The 15,984-nt window shown below is 39.2% G+C and overlaps 2 protein-coding genes across 11 annotated transcripts in view; one reads left to right on the top strand and one right to left on the bottom strand.

Moving 5' to 3' along the window:
* Positions 1-8,476, bottom strand: part of TRAK2 (trafficking kinesin protein 2) — a 35,595-nt gene extending 27,119 nt beyond the window's left edge. For 6 of the 8 annotated variants that reach the window (XM_068948151.1, XM_009684245.2, XM_009684248.2 and 3 more), the window contains exon 1: positions 6,891-7,028. The gene's annotated coding sequence lies outside the window, so the exon portion shown is untranslated. Of the gene's footprint in view, positions 1-6,890; positions 7,029-7,877 lie in introns of those variants that run through there. The other 2 variants (XM_068948146.1, XM_009684246.2) reach the window with 2 other exon arrangements.
* Positions 6,897-15,984, top strand: STRADB (STE20 related adaptor beta). Of its 3 annotated transcripts, none has more exons than XM_068948167.1 (13): positions 6,897-6,956; positions 8,376-8,468; positions 9,706-9,762; positions 10,082-10,162; positions 10,493-10,592; positions 11,249-11,370; positions 11,819-11,927; positions 12,350-12,473; positions 13,038-13,209; positions 13,609-13,713; positions 13,944-14,173; positions 14,773-14,815; positions 15,324-15,984. In XM_068948167.1, exons 3-13 carry the CDS (start codon positions 9,751-9,753, stop codon positions 15,474-15,476), a joined length of 1,251 nt encoding a protein of 416 aa, XP_068804268.1. In that variant the 5' UTR covers positions 6,897-6,956; positions 8,376-8,468; positions 9,706-9,750; the 3' UTR covers positions 15,477-15,984. The 3 variants fall into 3 exon arrangements, with proteins under 3 accessions (XP_068804268.1, XP_068804267.1, XP_068804269.1); XM_068948166.1 differs by lacking the exon at positions 6,897-6,956 and adding an exon at positions 7,425-7,484; XM_068948168.1 differs by lacking the exon at positions 6,897-6,956 and adding an exon at positions 7,439-7,484 and having other exon boundaries at positions 13,944-14,055.

Genomic DNA, 15,984 nt, shown 5'->3' with positions numbered 1-15,984 from the left:
TCTGCTTCCACTTCTCGTATGCGTCCTTTTTATGTTTAGTTTTGTCATGAGCCCCTTTTTCACCCATGGAAGCCTCCTGTCACTCTCACTTGACTTCAAGCTCAAGAATGGTCCAGCCAGATGAGCAGGGAGGAGATGAACCTTGAAAATCAACCAGCTCTCCAGGACCTTTCTTCTCTTCAGGGCCCTATCCCATAGGATTCCTTCAGGCAGATCCCTGAATAGGCCAAAAGCCTGCTCTACTGCAGTCAAGTGTTGTGATTCTGCTATTTGTCTTGTTCCCTCCATTCAGGATCCTGAACTCTTCTATCTCATGGTGGCTGCAGCCAAGGCTGTCCCTGATCTTCACGTTCCCAACCAGTTCTTCCTTGTCTGTAAGAATGAAATAAAGCAGAGCACCTCCCCTCATCAACATTCTCTTGGGCAGGAGAAATTCTAGCCCAATCACTAATCATTGCAAAAAGCTCACAGGATTCATGATTAATTAACAAGCTGTCGGAACAGTTTGATTTTTTTCCTTGCAGTTACTAGATTTTCTGAGGGCAACTTTCAGTAAGCTTGCTTTTTGAATAACTTTTTGACCATCATTTTAAATATAGACCATCGCTAGAATCCACATTAGCTCTATATTTTTCAAGAAGCACTAATAACTTAACTTCAGTGACGTTTTTAGCATGCTAAAGTGTTGACATATAAAAGATTAGTTATTCTAGTTTGTCAGGTCTTTTCCATTCTTATTCTGTCCAAAGAACTGGGGAAGAAACAGCGTATAAGCTTGTTGGAATGTGCGCTTCTTTGCTAAATTGTCATTGGTGTTATAAGAAGGAATCATTGATGACAGCCAGCCATGTTCTTAGAAAGTGCTTCAGGTCTCCATATTCGTCAATCTTTATTTCTGAGTTAAATAAGTGCTTTAAAAAGTAAAAGCCTCAGAGTTGTTCTTACTGTGTTTAGGATGTAAGCCAGGCTTGATACAAGAAAAACTTCCTCACAAGACACAGTATTTTTCTTCTCTGTTTTCCAACAAACATGCTGAAGTTATATCCCCTACCTTGCAAGTCCTTTTGAGGGACTTTAATATGATATTCAAAATTAATAAAAGGAAAAAAAAAACACTCAAGCATGTAATATACAGTTAAGTAGGTAACAAATAATAGCAACAGGAAGAAGCTTGCAAATGGCCTTATTAAACATGCATAAAATGCCAAAATTACAATTTTCTTTGGTTATTTAAGCTTTGATCCAGAGACTGTTCCACTGTTGGATGAACTATGGTTACGATCTCTATCCTTGGTCATAGTCAAATGCTGCCAAGTAAGCAAATTCAAATCGCTTTAAAGGAGAAAAGATTAGATAGTTACAAGGCAATTTAGTATCATAGCGCTTGGGACTACAGCTAGAGCCTGAAGCTGGTAACAGATCTGTTCACAAGGGCAATCCTGCCTAAAAGATGGGATATGTCAGCAGCCTCATGCCTGTTTTTTTGCCTACATCACACAGAACACGTGTAACGTATAGAGTGCAGTTACACAAAGTATTAAAAGCACCACAAACAGCTGGATGGCATCCCAGAAAATAATCACCTCGGGACCGATGAAATCGTTTCTATTTCTAAGCAAAACTCTTCATGTATTACAAGAACTACAGTTCTCCAACAAACAACTGAATCCTACATTCCTTTTTCACGGAAAACTCATGAAAGCCTAACACTGAAAGTTGCGGCCTCTAGGTCTCATAAAGTAAATGCACTGGGCTGTGCCACTTACCGGCGGCAATAGCTGTGCCACATGAGCGGCAAAGCAGTGAGCTTTTGAGAAAAACTTTCAGAGCCAAGAACTTGCATTGCCGTTCTTGATTAATAACTTCAGCCCGTAAATTGAATGAGCGCTCTCTGGACGAAAAGACTGCATTTCTTAATAAACATTCTCTACAAGTCAGGTCTGATAAGTATTCTAGAGACATGCAACTGAAGGAATTTGTAACTAACAAGTGACTTTTTCCTTTGTTTTCTCACAAAACTCAAATCCTTGTCCAATTTCAAAGATGCCATCCAATGCAAGGCGAAATTTTTTTCTTAGTCTGGCAACTTTCCAGCTCTCTAGCAAGGCAGGGAGAAGTCCCAGGAATTTATTTGTAAATTTTGCTACGAGCTGTATTAAATTTAAGAGAACTTCCTTGACTAAATTTATTGCATGCATACAAAACTTATAGCAGATTCACAATTACACATTTTCAGAAGAGGTCTAAAATTAAAGATCAGGAAGTTTTATCCACTAATATAGCAGACTTATATTTCTAAAAATCTTTCAGTGGGGCTTTCCCAACAGACTCCTCAACAGAGACTTTCTCACCGGATAAGTGGAAAGGTTTTTAAACAGTAAGAAACAAGGGGAAAAAAAGTGCTTTCATAGCAGAGAGAAGTATTCAGTGAGGTTTCTTCACAACTGATCCTGTATGACATAAAGTGGAAAAACAACTGGGTCATTTTCATCTCCAGTTTCTGCTGTACACAGTTAAGTTAATACCTATATGCACAAGACACAGCTCAAATAGCAGCGCAAGTGGTTTTTTGTGAAATAAAACAGAATTAGCAATCCATATGCTAAAAGCACGATGTAGGTACATGGTGATGAAACATTAACAGAATTCATAGTTGCACACATCTGAAAATAAGCAAACTACAAGTCATTTAAAGCATGCAGTCTTACTGCAGCATTTTCTAGTCACACTCTCATATTTGCATGTATTTATATTGTGTATTTACAACTACTCTTCCCTGCATTTCAAAGATTTAAGTGTCATGGAGAAATGTGAGATAATAGAACAATACATTTCACAAAAACTATTTCCTAGAAAGTTTTTTTCACTTACAACTACATGACGCTGGCTGATATTATTTCAAAGTCACTATTTTATTTTATGCAATTAGTTTAATCATCTGAAAAAATATTTCCTCTGTAATTCTTAAAAAAAAAAAAAAAACCTCAATAGTCTATACAGGAACCAAATAGCATCAATTAAAAAAAAAAAACACTATGGTAAGTGCTACAGCTATTTTACATGACTAGAAATTTACTATTATGTGAGAAGGATACTTTTAATTTCTGTAGATCCACACAGCCAGGATGGTTTTAATTCAATAATAAAAAGGTAGTCACTGTAAAGTGAGAAAAATTCAGCTGTGCAGGAGAGAGTTTCTTCACAAAAACTCTTGAGTCTTTTCCCTTTATTTTTAATTTATTAAAATGCAAACGTCACTTCCTTTCAGATTTGATTTAATATCTCTTCTAAATAGCTGAAAGCAGAACTACTATTTGTTGTGGGTCAACAGCAGTTCAGTGTGGGAGGGACAAACAAACAAAACCCTCCATCATTTGGCTGGAAGCATTCTAGAGCGCCAGGCCAATATCAAGCTATTGAACTGAAAGGGCGAACTCATTAGCCGAGTCCTTGAGAAACTTGCTAGATGTCAGCATTAGCTTTTATGGTGTTTGCACATTTCCAATACTTCTCATAGCTTTATTCCACTGTGCCCTAGGGCAGCATTTCTGAAAATCAGATAATCAGATAACACACTGTGCAGTACCACCCTGAAGGTGACTCCATATTCCTTTCACTCTGCAGCACTGCAACTATAAAACTACTCCCTCAGTGCAGCTTCCTTCTGCAAGTTACATCTAGCTAAAACCCACAAGATTTACAACATGGCTGTAAAATACATGATCCTGATAAACACAGGAACATATATTTCAGGAATTCAAATAAAGCTGTTATATCACGCAAAAAGACATAGCCAAAGCAAAAGCCATAGACTTTCTCAGGTATTATTTTACTCCTAATTTAGGATCGACAGTCTTCCCTCTGGAAGCACATGACACAAAATACATACGTATATAAAAATTAAACACCTTTTGGAAAAAGCAGACAGTGATTACGGAAAACTGTCACATAATTTAGGTCCACTACTTGTACCATCAAATGAAAAAAATTAAAATATTCAATTTTAAACATGCTTGCTTGCATTGAAACACTGAATTTACACTAGCTCCATTTGACTCTCAGAAACTTAGGAATAAAAATCAAGTGATTAAAAACAGAATATAAAAATACATTTTAAATTATTTTGAGTATGGAAACTAAATGAAAGGCAAAACACCCAAACATAACTAAGATATGTTTTTTTTTTCCATACAGGTTTTCAGTTTTAATAAGCTAAGTTGTTAATTAGAGAAATAACTGCTGAAGGATTGAAAATGCATTTATAAATTGATCCTAACTTTTTACGTTGTCTGTACAAGCAGACAAGGCTGCCTAAAAAGCAAAATTGGATTAGAAATGTTTATTCGATATCTTACGTATTAATAGAGTGCAAAGCACAACACTGAGCTACTGAAAAATAAAAAAGTTTTACATTAACCTACTTTAATTGATTTATGTATTTTTTCCTAGGTTTTCTTCAATTAAAGTTCTAATTTGTCAAGTGGACACTCAAAAGAGCTACTAGCATCAGAGATATTGAAGAAAACACTTCCTTTTCAGTATAGTTTAGTGTCAGAATTAGTTAAACTTGTATTTGAGCAAAGACTAGTATTGGGGGGGGGGGGAGGCTGTTTAAAAAAAAAGGAGAAAAAAATCTCTCAAAAGCAGAAGTATTTGTATATCATATAAAAATAGCTCCATCGTACCTTGTCATTTTCTGGCTAGCAATTAAAGGACAGAAACTTTAAGCATTATGCTATTTTTTTATAGTACCACCTGCCCTTCTGGGAATTTTATTCTTAAAAGAACTTCTTTGACAGATACAGAGTAGCCTCTGGTTCTGCTACTACTTTGCCATGTAAGAGCGGTAACTAAACATTTTCTTATTAGAATTTTATTTTATTAAATATTTTAAATTTTGAATGAAAGGAGCTTCTCTGCTTATTTCATAATCTTTATCATATAACCACACAAAACTGATAATACAGGGGATCAATTTAGTCAGCATACATGAATTCTATATCAAAACATCAGTTTTAAAGTTAGCTGTAAAACCCATGCTAGCTTCCCTTTATAAAGAAGGGAGTAAAGCTTTCAGTCTCATGTTGGAGCATTAACAGAAAAAACAGACATTAGCGACGAAATAAAAGACAATAGCACTTGTATGTTTTTCCTTACTTTGCTGTAAAAAAAAGATGGCCCTAAAACTTCTTTTCTCCTCATTCCCGCTTTCACAGTCTCATGCTCCTTTTTTAACCATGGAACAATAAGTAACGCCAAGGACTGGTATCCTAAGCTCTGTCACCAACAGCAGAACAGAAGAGTGCTACTACAGTGCACAGACAGGAACTGCTGTCTTATGACTTAAATATTTCATGTTATTTTTAAAGCTATAAAGCTTCAATTCCACAAATGGACTCTCTTTTTTTAATTGTTTGAAAAATTCAGTTCAATAGCTGAAGTTCATTGTTTTGTTTCCCAAGCATTTTAATAGTTACAATTATGTATTCACTAAAATAAACCAGACTGATCTATATGACCCAGTCACAAGAGTGCTGCCATTAATCTAACTAGATAAAAGCATCTGTCATCTCTTTGTAACCATCTCTGTGAAAATGCTATTTTGCATCTTCCTGTAAAACTTCTCAATGAATCACTGGTCTGTTCTTCCTGCAAAGACAGCCTTTCTGCTATGCAATACTCACCCCAACAAGCCTCTGTTATAGTAAGAGCAAACCACCATCAAAAAATTCTGATACACGCTGTACTCCTTAAAGCAACGTAGAAAACTGAGAAAACAGACCAGAATTTAAAGTATATTTAGTCTACCTGACAAGCGTTACTTATTAGCTGGTGTATTTCCCTTCTCCTCCTGATTCCCGATTCCTCCAAAAGAGTTCTCTTTCAAACAGGTGAGTTGATGTTTGCTGTACCAGTATCTGTACCTTCACAGTCTGCACATCTAACTGGGCAATATTAGGTGTGGATGGTAATTGGAAGGGATGGAAAAAAAACAAACAGGTTGTCCTTTAGGCAGTGGAACTAATGAGGCCTGGGTTTCCACAGATGTGTTCTACTTTTTTCATTCCTCCTTTCTCCATCGCAATAAACCCAACTCTAGGTATGCTACAACTTGCGGTGGAACCTGAGTATGAAATAAGAAAGGAAAGGATTGGTCCCTTTCATCTAAGGATGTCAACATTTACTCTGTTAATTTTGTTCAAACCTCACCACAGCTTGGCTGGCATACACGTGAACTACAAATTAACTCCTTCAACAATATATTTTGCACTAACTTAGCTTAAAAAAAAAAAGTACAAGATAATAAAAGATTAACTTCAATACTTTCTATATAATGTTGTTAGCTAACATGCTTAAGCAACCATAAGACAATTAGCTAGTGGTGCCTCTAGTGACTGGTTACCATTGCACAAAGGACTCCTGAGATGTCTGCCTATTTCTGCTCAGAAATGCACCTCTTGGTCTCAAGAAAAGACTGCAAAGCAACATAGTCAATTTTAGGTTAACTTTCAGACGCTTTTCACATAACACAACCATATTATTTACTAGCACATTAAATATTTGTATCATACTGTCACAGTCAGTCAACAATAATTTTGAGGCGTAACCAAAAAGCATGTATTCAACAGTCTATAGTTGAAGATTGTTTAAAAAGGGGGGAGGAGGGAGGCCAGGAATGCAACTTTGTGAAGCACTTTGTCACTAGTACGGTTGACAGGAAAAAAACGTTTACTGACAGATACTCTTACTAAAGTTTAACCAGAAGATTAAAATGCAATTGTAATCGAAAGGTTAATGAGGCCTAAATCTCCTGCCCTCACATCCTCGAGCGAGCAGAACCACAGCTCAGATTTCATCGAGCTTTGCTTTATAAGAGCAAAGACACCAACCTCCAAGCAGAGCAGTCCGATTAGCGGTACCCCTAGCGCATGGAGGAGCTCGACAGCACGCTGAAGGTCGTGACATCCGTCATGCAGCAGTAACCGATATTTGCAGCACGAGTCTAGCGAACCGCGCAAGCCCGCGGCGCCCCGGCAGCCACGCCGGGCACAGCGGGCGCGCGGGGGCCACCCAGGTGCTCGGGGCCCCCGAGGCCGGCGCGGCGGTCCAGGCAACGCCCCTAACGGCTAGGGGCAACGCGGGCCTGCCGGGGCTTGCGCAACCGGGCGGCGAGGAGGGGACTCGCCGTAGCGACGGGGCCGCCCCGAACGGGCGCCGAGCCCCTCTTACCCGCCCCGCGCTTGCCCTTGCCCCGGCGCTCCCCGCCGCCGCCGCGTGCAATACCGCGGCCGCCGAGGAAAGGCCCACTGACTTCCGCCCGGTTCCCGCCGCGGCGGGACTACAGCTCCCGGCAGGCCGCGCGGCGGGGCGGCACCGCCGCCGCCACGAACTACAAGCCCCGTGACGCGCCGGGGCCGGGGCCAGGAGCGAGGCGGGGCTCGCGGCTCGGCTGCGCGGCGCCGGCCCCTGGCCTCGGGCGGCGGGTAGGAGCGGCGGCCGCCGGCGCCGCCTTCCCGCGGGGCTGCCCGGCCGCGGCGGGGGCAGCCGGGCCGGGCGGGTCGGGGAGGGCGGGAGGAGCGGCGCCGCCGCTGCACGCAGGCACGCCGAGCTCGGGGCAGCGGCGCCAGGCCGTCGGGCAGCCCGGGGCCGGGGGAGGGGGGGCAGCCGTGTACGAGCGAAGGGAGCGAGCGGGAAGCTGTCCCCTGAGGGGCTCCCGGGGCGCTGCCTTTCCGTATACCGTACTTCTGCCGCAGGCGCAGTCATTTAAAACTCGAGGTCTGTCATAAAGAACCGTTTCAGTCACTCAAAACGCGAAAGTAACTCAGTGAGCTACAGCCCAGGGTTAACAAAACTAGATTAAGGCGCAGTCAGGGTACCTGGGCTTTGGCTGTGGAGCTTCGGCCGTCCCTGAGGTTCACAGACACGTTTGTCTGTTGATCGATGAACTTCCTTCCCACATCGCCCACCGACTCTGAAGCTTTGGGCATGTTGGGATGAATGTGTCCGATCAGCTGTATGCTGCTATCGCAATCTGCAGTATACAGGAAGGCTGTGATACAAAAAAGAAAAACGTGGAAAGGTGGAACAGGTTTATGTAGTGATGTGATCCAAACCATACAAGAAAATGGAGGCAAAGTTAGATTATGAAACAAAAAAAAGTCTTAAGTCTTACTAGTGTTATGTGAACAAACGTGGATCATGGACAGCTATGTTGGCTAGCTATACCCTTTTATAGCTTTTAACTAGTTCGCCAATAACTTCGCTTCAGTGTATCCTAGTTACTAGGACTTGAATCAGCTTAGCTTTTGTGGTTTCATATTCCAAGCAACAGAGTAACTTACCTCGTATAATAGAATAAGCCATTTTCTTTCCAGCTTGGAGGAGGATGCTCTAGCAGTGACTGTGCTGGACCATGTCTTGGAACATCGGCGGTGTCTCCAGCTCTGCCACTTCCTTTGTGAAAGTGGGTAAGTCAAGCCCAGATCTTTTGAAGAAGTTAGGCAGCAAAATATCACCTACGGATCTTTTTAGCTCTCTTTTCATCTATAAGACACAGTTACAGCATTTCCTTACTTCAAGTAGCTGTTGAGGGTAAAGAGGATTAGGAGATGCCCGTTAAGGTATTTTAGCAATAGACGGGTGGTGGGAGCTTGTTAGATTTTTCAAGAGCGTTGCCAGGATTAAATGGCATCCGTAATTTGAATGGTGCATGTAGTCAAGTTTAGTGCCTTGATAATCAAAATCATCAGTTACTCGTATAGTACTTCACCTTTTTAAAATTAACTTTCAAACAATAACTACATATTAAAATGGAACTACCTCCTGTAGCTTTGTCAGCCACCAAGAAGGATTATTCATGGCAGAGAAGATGCACACTTGCAGATCAGTGAGTAGCTAAAGGAAATTAGCTAATCCCACTCTGCCCTTCAGAAGCTTTGATACGCTTGTTAGACATTGTCATCTTCCTCTCTCCTCATCTCCTAAATTTTCAAAGCGTTAGATAGAAAACAAGTCTGCTGGAAGACTTTGAGTGGCTAGGCTGATGTGCGAGGGAGTTTGGGCTGAATGCCGATTCTGTAACCTAAGTAATGAGAAAGCGATCCGAGTTGGTTCCTCTCCTTTTTAACTCCTGTTCTTCATGGTAGTACTTTCTTCTCTTGCTTGTGACATACACAGTGCAGTTGCTTCTGGCTTGCTTTTTTCATGAGCTAGTTCGGCTGCAACAGCTGAGCTGAAATCTGACTAGTACAGCTGTGCTCCTTCAAAGCAATAGCTGATTTTTCTTTTCTATAAACTGCCAGTGATCCATGAATCTGTTTCCTTTTATTTTGTGCACTTATGCAGTTGACTTGCAATTCAATTGCTTGTTCAGGAAAGTTTAGAAGATATCCAAACCCATTAAACAAAAAGGAAAACAGTAGTTGGAATGTACATTGCATATTCTCAGTGTGGCATTTGAAATCCATGTGCTGCCTAAAGACTCAGTACAACTAAGTAGGCCTCCCCGGTTTTGTAGAAATTCTTTGGAATTTTTGGAATTTTTTTGTATGTGATATAAATTTTAGTAAGAAGAGGTATTTTGATAACTGAGAGGAACACCTCACAATTTTGATTAAAAAGAGACAGACATTTATGCTCAGGATTTCTCAGTGCTGGGCCACAGGTTGATGTAAAATCTTACAGTGATACTTTACATTTTTCTAGGATAAATGGATGTATATGACTTTTCCCCTGCTCTAAAGAGGTTCCATGTCGTGTTTGGTAAGTTTATTTTTAAAAAGCATCGATAGTTGCACCTTGTTATCCAGTTATAACTCAATGTGAAAAAGTTCTAGTGAAATGTCTTGCTGTACAGTTGAAACACTTCACTTGAAGGATTTCCACAGTGATGAGATACTTAAACTTTGTAATACCAGCTTTTGCTTATGGAGGATATTTAGTTTCTCTTCTCTCTAGGTCTTACCTCTTGCCTGACTTTCTGAACTACTGCTCATAAGGGCGTTATTTCTGATGTTCTCACATGATCACATTTAATAAGTTATAGCAAGTCTACTAACATTCACTTGTTTCTGTTTTCAAGGACTGTTCCTGTATTCTACGTACACGAGTTGAATCAATCAGACCAGAAAAGCAATCTCAGAGCAGCATCCATGAATATCTGGTAAGAAGAAAATAAAAATGTTAACTGGCAAAGTTATACATATTAAAATTACTACATACCAACAATAATCTCACTAAGTCAGGTACTTTTTCAAATATTAACTTAGAAAAATAACCAGAGTCCTTTTTGGGGCTTCCACTTTGGAAGAAGACTACAGGTAATAACTAACTAAAATAGCTCATGTAACTAAATCTCAGGATAGTGGTAAAAGCATCAGCTTGAGTGTTGTGACTTCAGTACTCGATCTTTGCATTTTCATTAATGCTGTTTCTCTGTTAAACGTGCAAGTGTACATAGTAATTTTGAGAACTGTTTTTTCCTCACTTGTAGGCTGATTCTGATCTAGCCTGGATTCCCCCAGCTACAGGAGAGAATGAAATGATGTTTTGCTCTTCCAATGTCTCTCACTATGAACTCCAGGTGGAAATAGGTAAGCTAATTGTACCATAAAATACTACTTGTTCTTGCAGATGTGTTCTCTTGGGGCATTGCTTACTTCAGTGAATACTTAGTAAGGCTGGCAAACCTATCGGCCGAATAGAACCATTCTTGGGTCTCTTTAGTTAAGGATGAGAGAGGTTCTGTGCTTTTTTCCAGTTATCACTTATTTTAAAAATATAAAATCAGTTATCTGAATTTTTCTCTTGATGTGAGCATATGTGTGCACAGCTCAGTTCTCTACGCTTGTGGTTATACGGGCAGTAGATAACACATTAGGTAACACTGTCTTGTCACTTGGCTGCCTAAGATGATTGTCCTAAAATAGCTGCCCTCAATCTTACTGTGCCTATATCTGTTTATGTGAATGTGCGTGCTAGAAGCATTGTTCATTTACATGTGGAAGATATGTAATTGATGCTGAAAAAACGTTTAAATGCTTTTAGTTGCTCTAAAAATAGAAAGAGCCATGTTTTAACTAATTTGATGCATGTATTTTGCTGCAACTACTTAAGTTATTGACATGCCTAAAGAAAAAGACATGCTGCTATATCAGAATTTTAAAATGATCTCTAAATATGAAGCAAGTTATGGGTGCATTATTATATTTTTGCCAATGTTAACCAAGGTAGCCACTTCTGGTTTCAGGAAGGAGATTCAACAACTTAACTTCAGTCTACCTTGCACGGCATACACCTACAGGGATGCAAGTTGCTGTAAGGATCACAGACCTAGAAAGTTGCTCTGAAGAGCATTTGAAAGCTTTGCAGGTAAAGCAACAGCACTGCTGCACTAGTCTGATGAAGGCCCCAATGAATATATATAAGGTTACTAAACAGAGGTAGCCCTCCTATATGAAATAGGTCATTTAAGTTTTTCCTTTAAAAGAGTACAAAGCACGGTAAATATGAAACAGAACTACTTTCCGAATAAAACAGTTAACAAGTGTTTTAAAAAGACTTCTGTAATTGTACCAAGTGTTTTCCTTGAAATACGTTCTGTATTCTGCATTTACATCACAACCTCAAACTACATTTATTTCAGACAAATGCAATCATAGGCAGGGTATTTGCCTATTTTTTTGCACGCTGTGCACATCAGCTGCAACATTAGCATAAATGCACACAGGGAACAATTCTTTCTACTAACTGATGTAATTAATGTTCTTAGCAACAGTTGTCTTCTGGTTAACATAACCACTTTTATTTAATTCCTTAGAACGAGGTGATTTTATCCCACTTTTTCCAGCATCCCAACATAATGACACTTTGGACAGTGTTTACAGCTGGTAATTGGCTTTGGGTCATCTCTCCGTTCATGGCATATGGTAAGAACTGTTAAGTGCCATTTTCAAATAAGAGAAAGGGCCATAAGAGATTTTTCTTTTAAGCATCTTTTGTCCCAAACTAAAGAAGTCTTCCATACATGTTCTTCCTCCCCAGTGACGTTTGGCATTCAAACTGCATTAGCTTGCACTTCAAGTCCTGACATCCACTATCTGAGGAACGTTAGCTGGGGAATGCATTTGACTTGATGCACTTTTGAATTTTGTCAACAGAAAACCTGTCTGGATTGAGTACAGGTTCAATTAACAGAAACCTGACTTGAGTGTGATCTTTGCCTGGTGCAAGCTGCTTCCATATAAGCGTTCTTCATGTACCATAGTCAATACAGAAGTGAGAATACTGCTCTTTGTGAATGCAATGAATACTTGTTTGCTTAGCTAGGTTATCTTCTCTTCTCTTTCAGGTTCTGCTAGACACCTGCTGAAAACTTACTTCCCTGAAGGAATGAGTGAAGCTTTGATAGGCAACATTCTGTTTGGCGCAATCAGAGGATTAAATTACATGCACCAAAATGGCTACATTCACAGGTAGGAGAAAATCAGTGACATAGGTGAGAACCAGATTACAGCTGAGAGCTCAGTTTCCCTTCAAAACCCATTTTCAGCTTTTCTTAAGTGTTGCCTCCTTTCCTTCTTCTGTATACCTTTTTATGTCAGATAGTGCAGAAGCATTTTTTTTTTTAAATAACAGAGCAGAATTTAGTTTGTAGAACCTTAACAAGAACGGTATCCAAACATTATTTAAACCTGTTTATAACACCAGTCCTCTTATTTAAATCAGTGTGTACATCTGTCTGGTTCTGTCTTTCTGAAGCTGAAGAGAAAACAGTTGTAGAGAGGGCTTGCTTGCTTTTCACCCTTTGCAGAGAAGGAAAGCCCTTCTCCAGTTTCTGGCAATCAGTTTTTCTTGGCAATCATTTCTGCCCTCACTTGAGGTTGTATTAAAAAGACAACTCATACTGAGTGTGTGATAATAAACTGCTAAACAGAACTGTACTTTAACATCTCAGTATTTTATGAATTAATGAAATATGAAAGCTAGTACTGTTTTGAGTAATTTGTATAACTAAAATTTACCACTTTGTGTTACAGGAATATTAAAGCTAGCCACATTCTGATTTCAGGGGATGGTCTGGTTTCTCTCTCGGGCTTAAGCAACCTCTACAGCTTAGTTAACAATGGACAAAAGTCAAAGGTGGTATATGATTTCCCCCAATTTAGTACATCCGTGCTTCCTTGGCTGAGTCCTGAACTACTGAGACAGGTCAGTACAAATTACACTTCACTTTTGCTATCCAAAGATACTAAGTAGTTAATTTCTGGCTTAAGTTTGCTTGTAAAAGGGCAGTGGAGGCTGCTGATCTGCAACTTTAAAATTAAACAAAGAGGTACTGAAGTTATTAAAACTCTCCTTTAGAGAAGAAGTTTCTAAGCTGTTGTTAAGACGCTGCTGTGCTACTTTCTTCTTCCTGGGAGCTACTGCCGATCTTAAAATTTGTCTTCAGTTCACCAGTCAGATTTTTGACCATAGTATCAGGTTTCACACCTCACTAATTATCCCATTCCTGTGTAGAATATGGGATATCCTGAAACGGGCGTTTGTATTTTGGTCTGCCCTGATCAATGGCTTCAGTGATTTAGGCTGATTCTCTTTCTCCCGCAGGATTTGTCTGGGTATAATGTGAAGTCTGACATTTACAGTGTGGGGATTACAGCATGTGAACTAGCCAATGGACATGTTCCATTTCAAGATATGCCTCGCACTCAGGTTTGATGCTAAATTCTATTTCTCCTTCAATACACTCAGAACTTTTTTTTTTCTTTTACTCAGAGAAATCAATGCTATTACTATTGAAACAGTGGCTGTTCTTTGTTATTTCAAATCTGCATACTTCTTCCTAGACCAAACTCCAGGAATGGAAAGATTATTTAACAGCTTAGCCTGATTAGCTCTAAACAACTGCTGGACTCTGTTATACTTCCATTCCTTTCCACTAGATGCTGCTGCAAAAGCTGAAAGGTCCCACGTATTGTCCTTGGGATATAAATACCTTCCCCCGTGGGGAATCCAGGATGAAGAATTCCCGATCAGGTGTTGATTCTGGAATTGGTGAGAGCATGACACGCACAATGACTAGTGAAGGACTGCAAATTCCCTTTTCCAAAACGTTTTCCCCTGCTTTCCACAACTTGATAGAACTTTGCTTGCAACAGGACCCTGAGAAAAGGTAACCTCCTGGTAAAAGCTAGCTTTCTGTCACTTCAACCTAAGACCAAGTATAGCACACAGTTTAGGATCCAGTAATTAGCTGAATACTGCTAATATCAGAATTTCAAACAATAAGTACTATACTAAACACTACACTTACCTTTGGTTTTGTACTTTTAAGAATTATCTTGTCTGAGGAACCATGCTTTTAAAGTGCTGACTGATCCTTGGGACTGAATTTCTTATCATATTAATGTTCTGTGGTTAAATAAGAAAAATCAATTTCTAAATATGCATTTTTTCCAAGAAAAAAAACAGTGAACTGAAGTACTTGGTTTTCAATACGATATCTCTTCTGAGACATTAAATTCTTTTCTAAGAAAAAGTAAATGCAATTCATTTATTTTAAAGGCTTTTTAGGAGTGCCCTCACTGCAAACTGAGGCATAGAATGTAGGAAACCTGTGCTTTTTTTTTTTTTTTTTTAATGCTTTGCATGTGCCTTGTGGGTAAATAACCACAGGGCTTACATTCATTTGTCATTTAGCACCTTTCCCAAAAGCAGTGCTTATTTTCCAAAACATAACAACATAATTGTATTTTTCATTTTATGATCCAGGCCATCAGCAAGCAGTTTGCTTTCGCATACATTCTTCAAACAGGTGAGTTTACTGAATTCTGTTAGATGACATAGCTATACCCTAAATAAACCACAAAATATTACAGTTGAATTGCAAAATAATTGAGTCAGCTTGGAACCTAACATCATATAGAACATCTTCTTCAGACAACTTTTTTTTTTTTTAAAAACAAATTGTTATGATAGGGTGTAAGAAGCAGTAGGAAGAGTAATAAGGTGTAGGAAGAGTAATCCATTTCTTCTTTGACAATAAGTTAGTTTAACTTAACTGAAGTCAGACTAACTAATGAGAAAATCGGTTAATATCCTAAATTTAAAGCAGAAGAATTGCACAGCCTATGTGGTTAAAATTAAAATATTAATTGAACTTACTCTGCAGTGAGGAAGGGTAAATCTCTCATCGTGTCATTTTCAATATTCTGCATATAAGAATGCAGCTCTATGATTTCATATGCTTTTAATGAAGTCAGATGCAATGTTATGTAGAATTTTATATGCAGCCGTATTTTACCTTTTGTTCTTCTTTCTAGATAAAAGAACAAACACGGAGCACATTATTGTCCTTGTTACCACCTCCTATTCAAAGTAACAGATCAGCATTCTTGGCACTGCCCTCTCCAGCAATTGGGACTGAACTTGGATATATTACTGCAAATCAAAATGACATAGACTGGGAATTCTAAAAAGATACAAAACCATCATACCTCTCCCATGCTTCAAAGAAGGAAAATGTGATTTCTACTTGCTGCTTTACTTTATGTGGCTAAAATATAATTAGACAAGGTATACTTGAAAATGCAGTTGCAGTGGCCATATTTCATTAATTTCTTCCTCTGTTGGCACCATGAAGTGCAGTAAAGTCTCACCTTTCTCTGGCTGTAAGGACAACTGTATATAGAGAATAACTGAGCTCGTATTTCTTTTTTCCAAAATATTTTTAACAAGGGGACTCCTGCTGTATTCTTACACTGTACAGTACTGAAAGTTTTCAGCTCATATTGCTAGAGTCCAAGCGCCTTTCTAAGTTCAGGCTTGCATTTTGTTTATGACCTTACTTATTTTAACAGTCTCATCTGTCTTTTCATTCTCACCCAAATTAATTTAGTGAGGAGGAACTCTCCACTTCCAAGCTTACATTTGAAATTACACAAATTAGTTGCTTGTTTATGCAAATAAATGTTTCTCTTTTCA

The sequence above is a fragment of the Struthio camelus genome, chromosome 6 (assembly GCF_040807025.1).
Source record: "Struthio camelus isolate bStrCam1 chromosome 6, bStrCam1.hap1, whole genome shotgun sequence".
NCBI classification, from domain to species: Eukaryota; Metazoa; Chordata; class Aves; order Struthioniformes; family Struthionidae; genus Struthio; species Struthio camelus.
The sequence above is the reverse complement of the archived record's forward strand: the minus strand, read 5'-3'. Positions and strand labels throughout refer to the sequence as shown.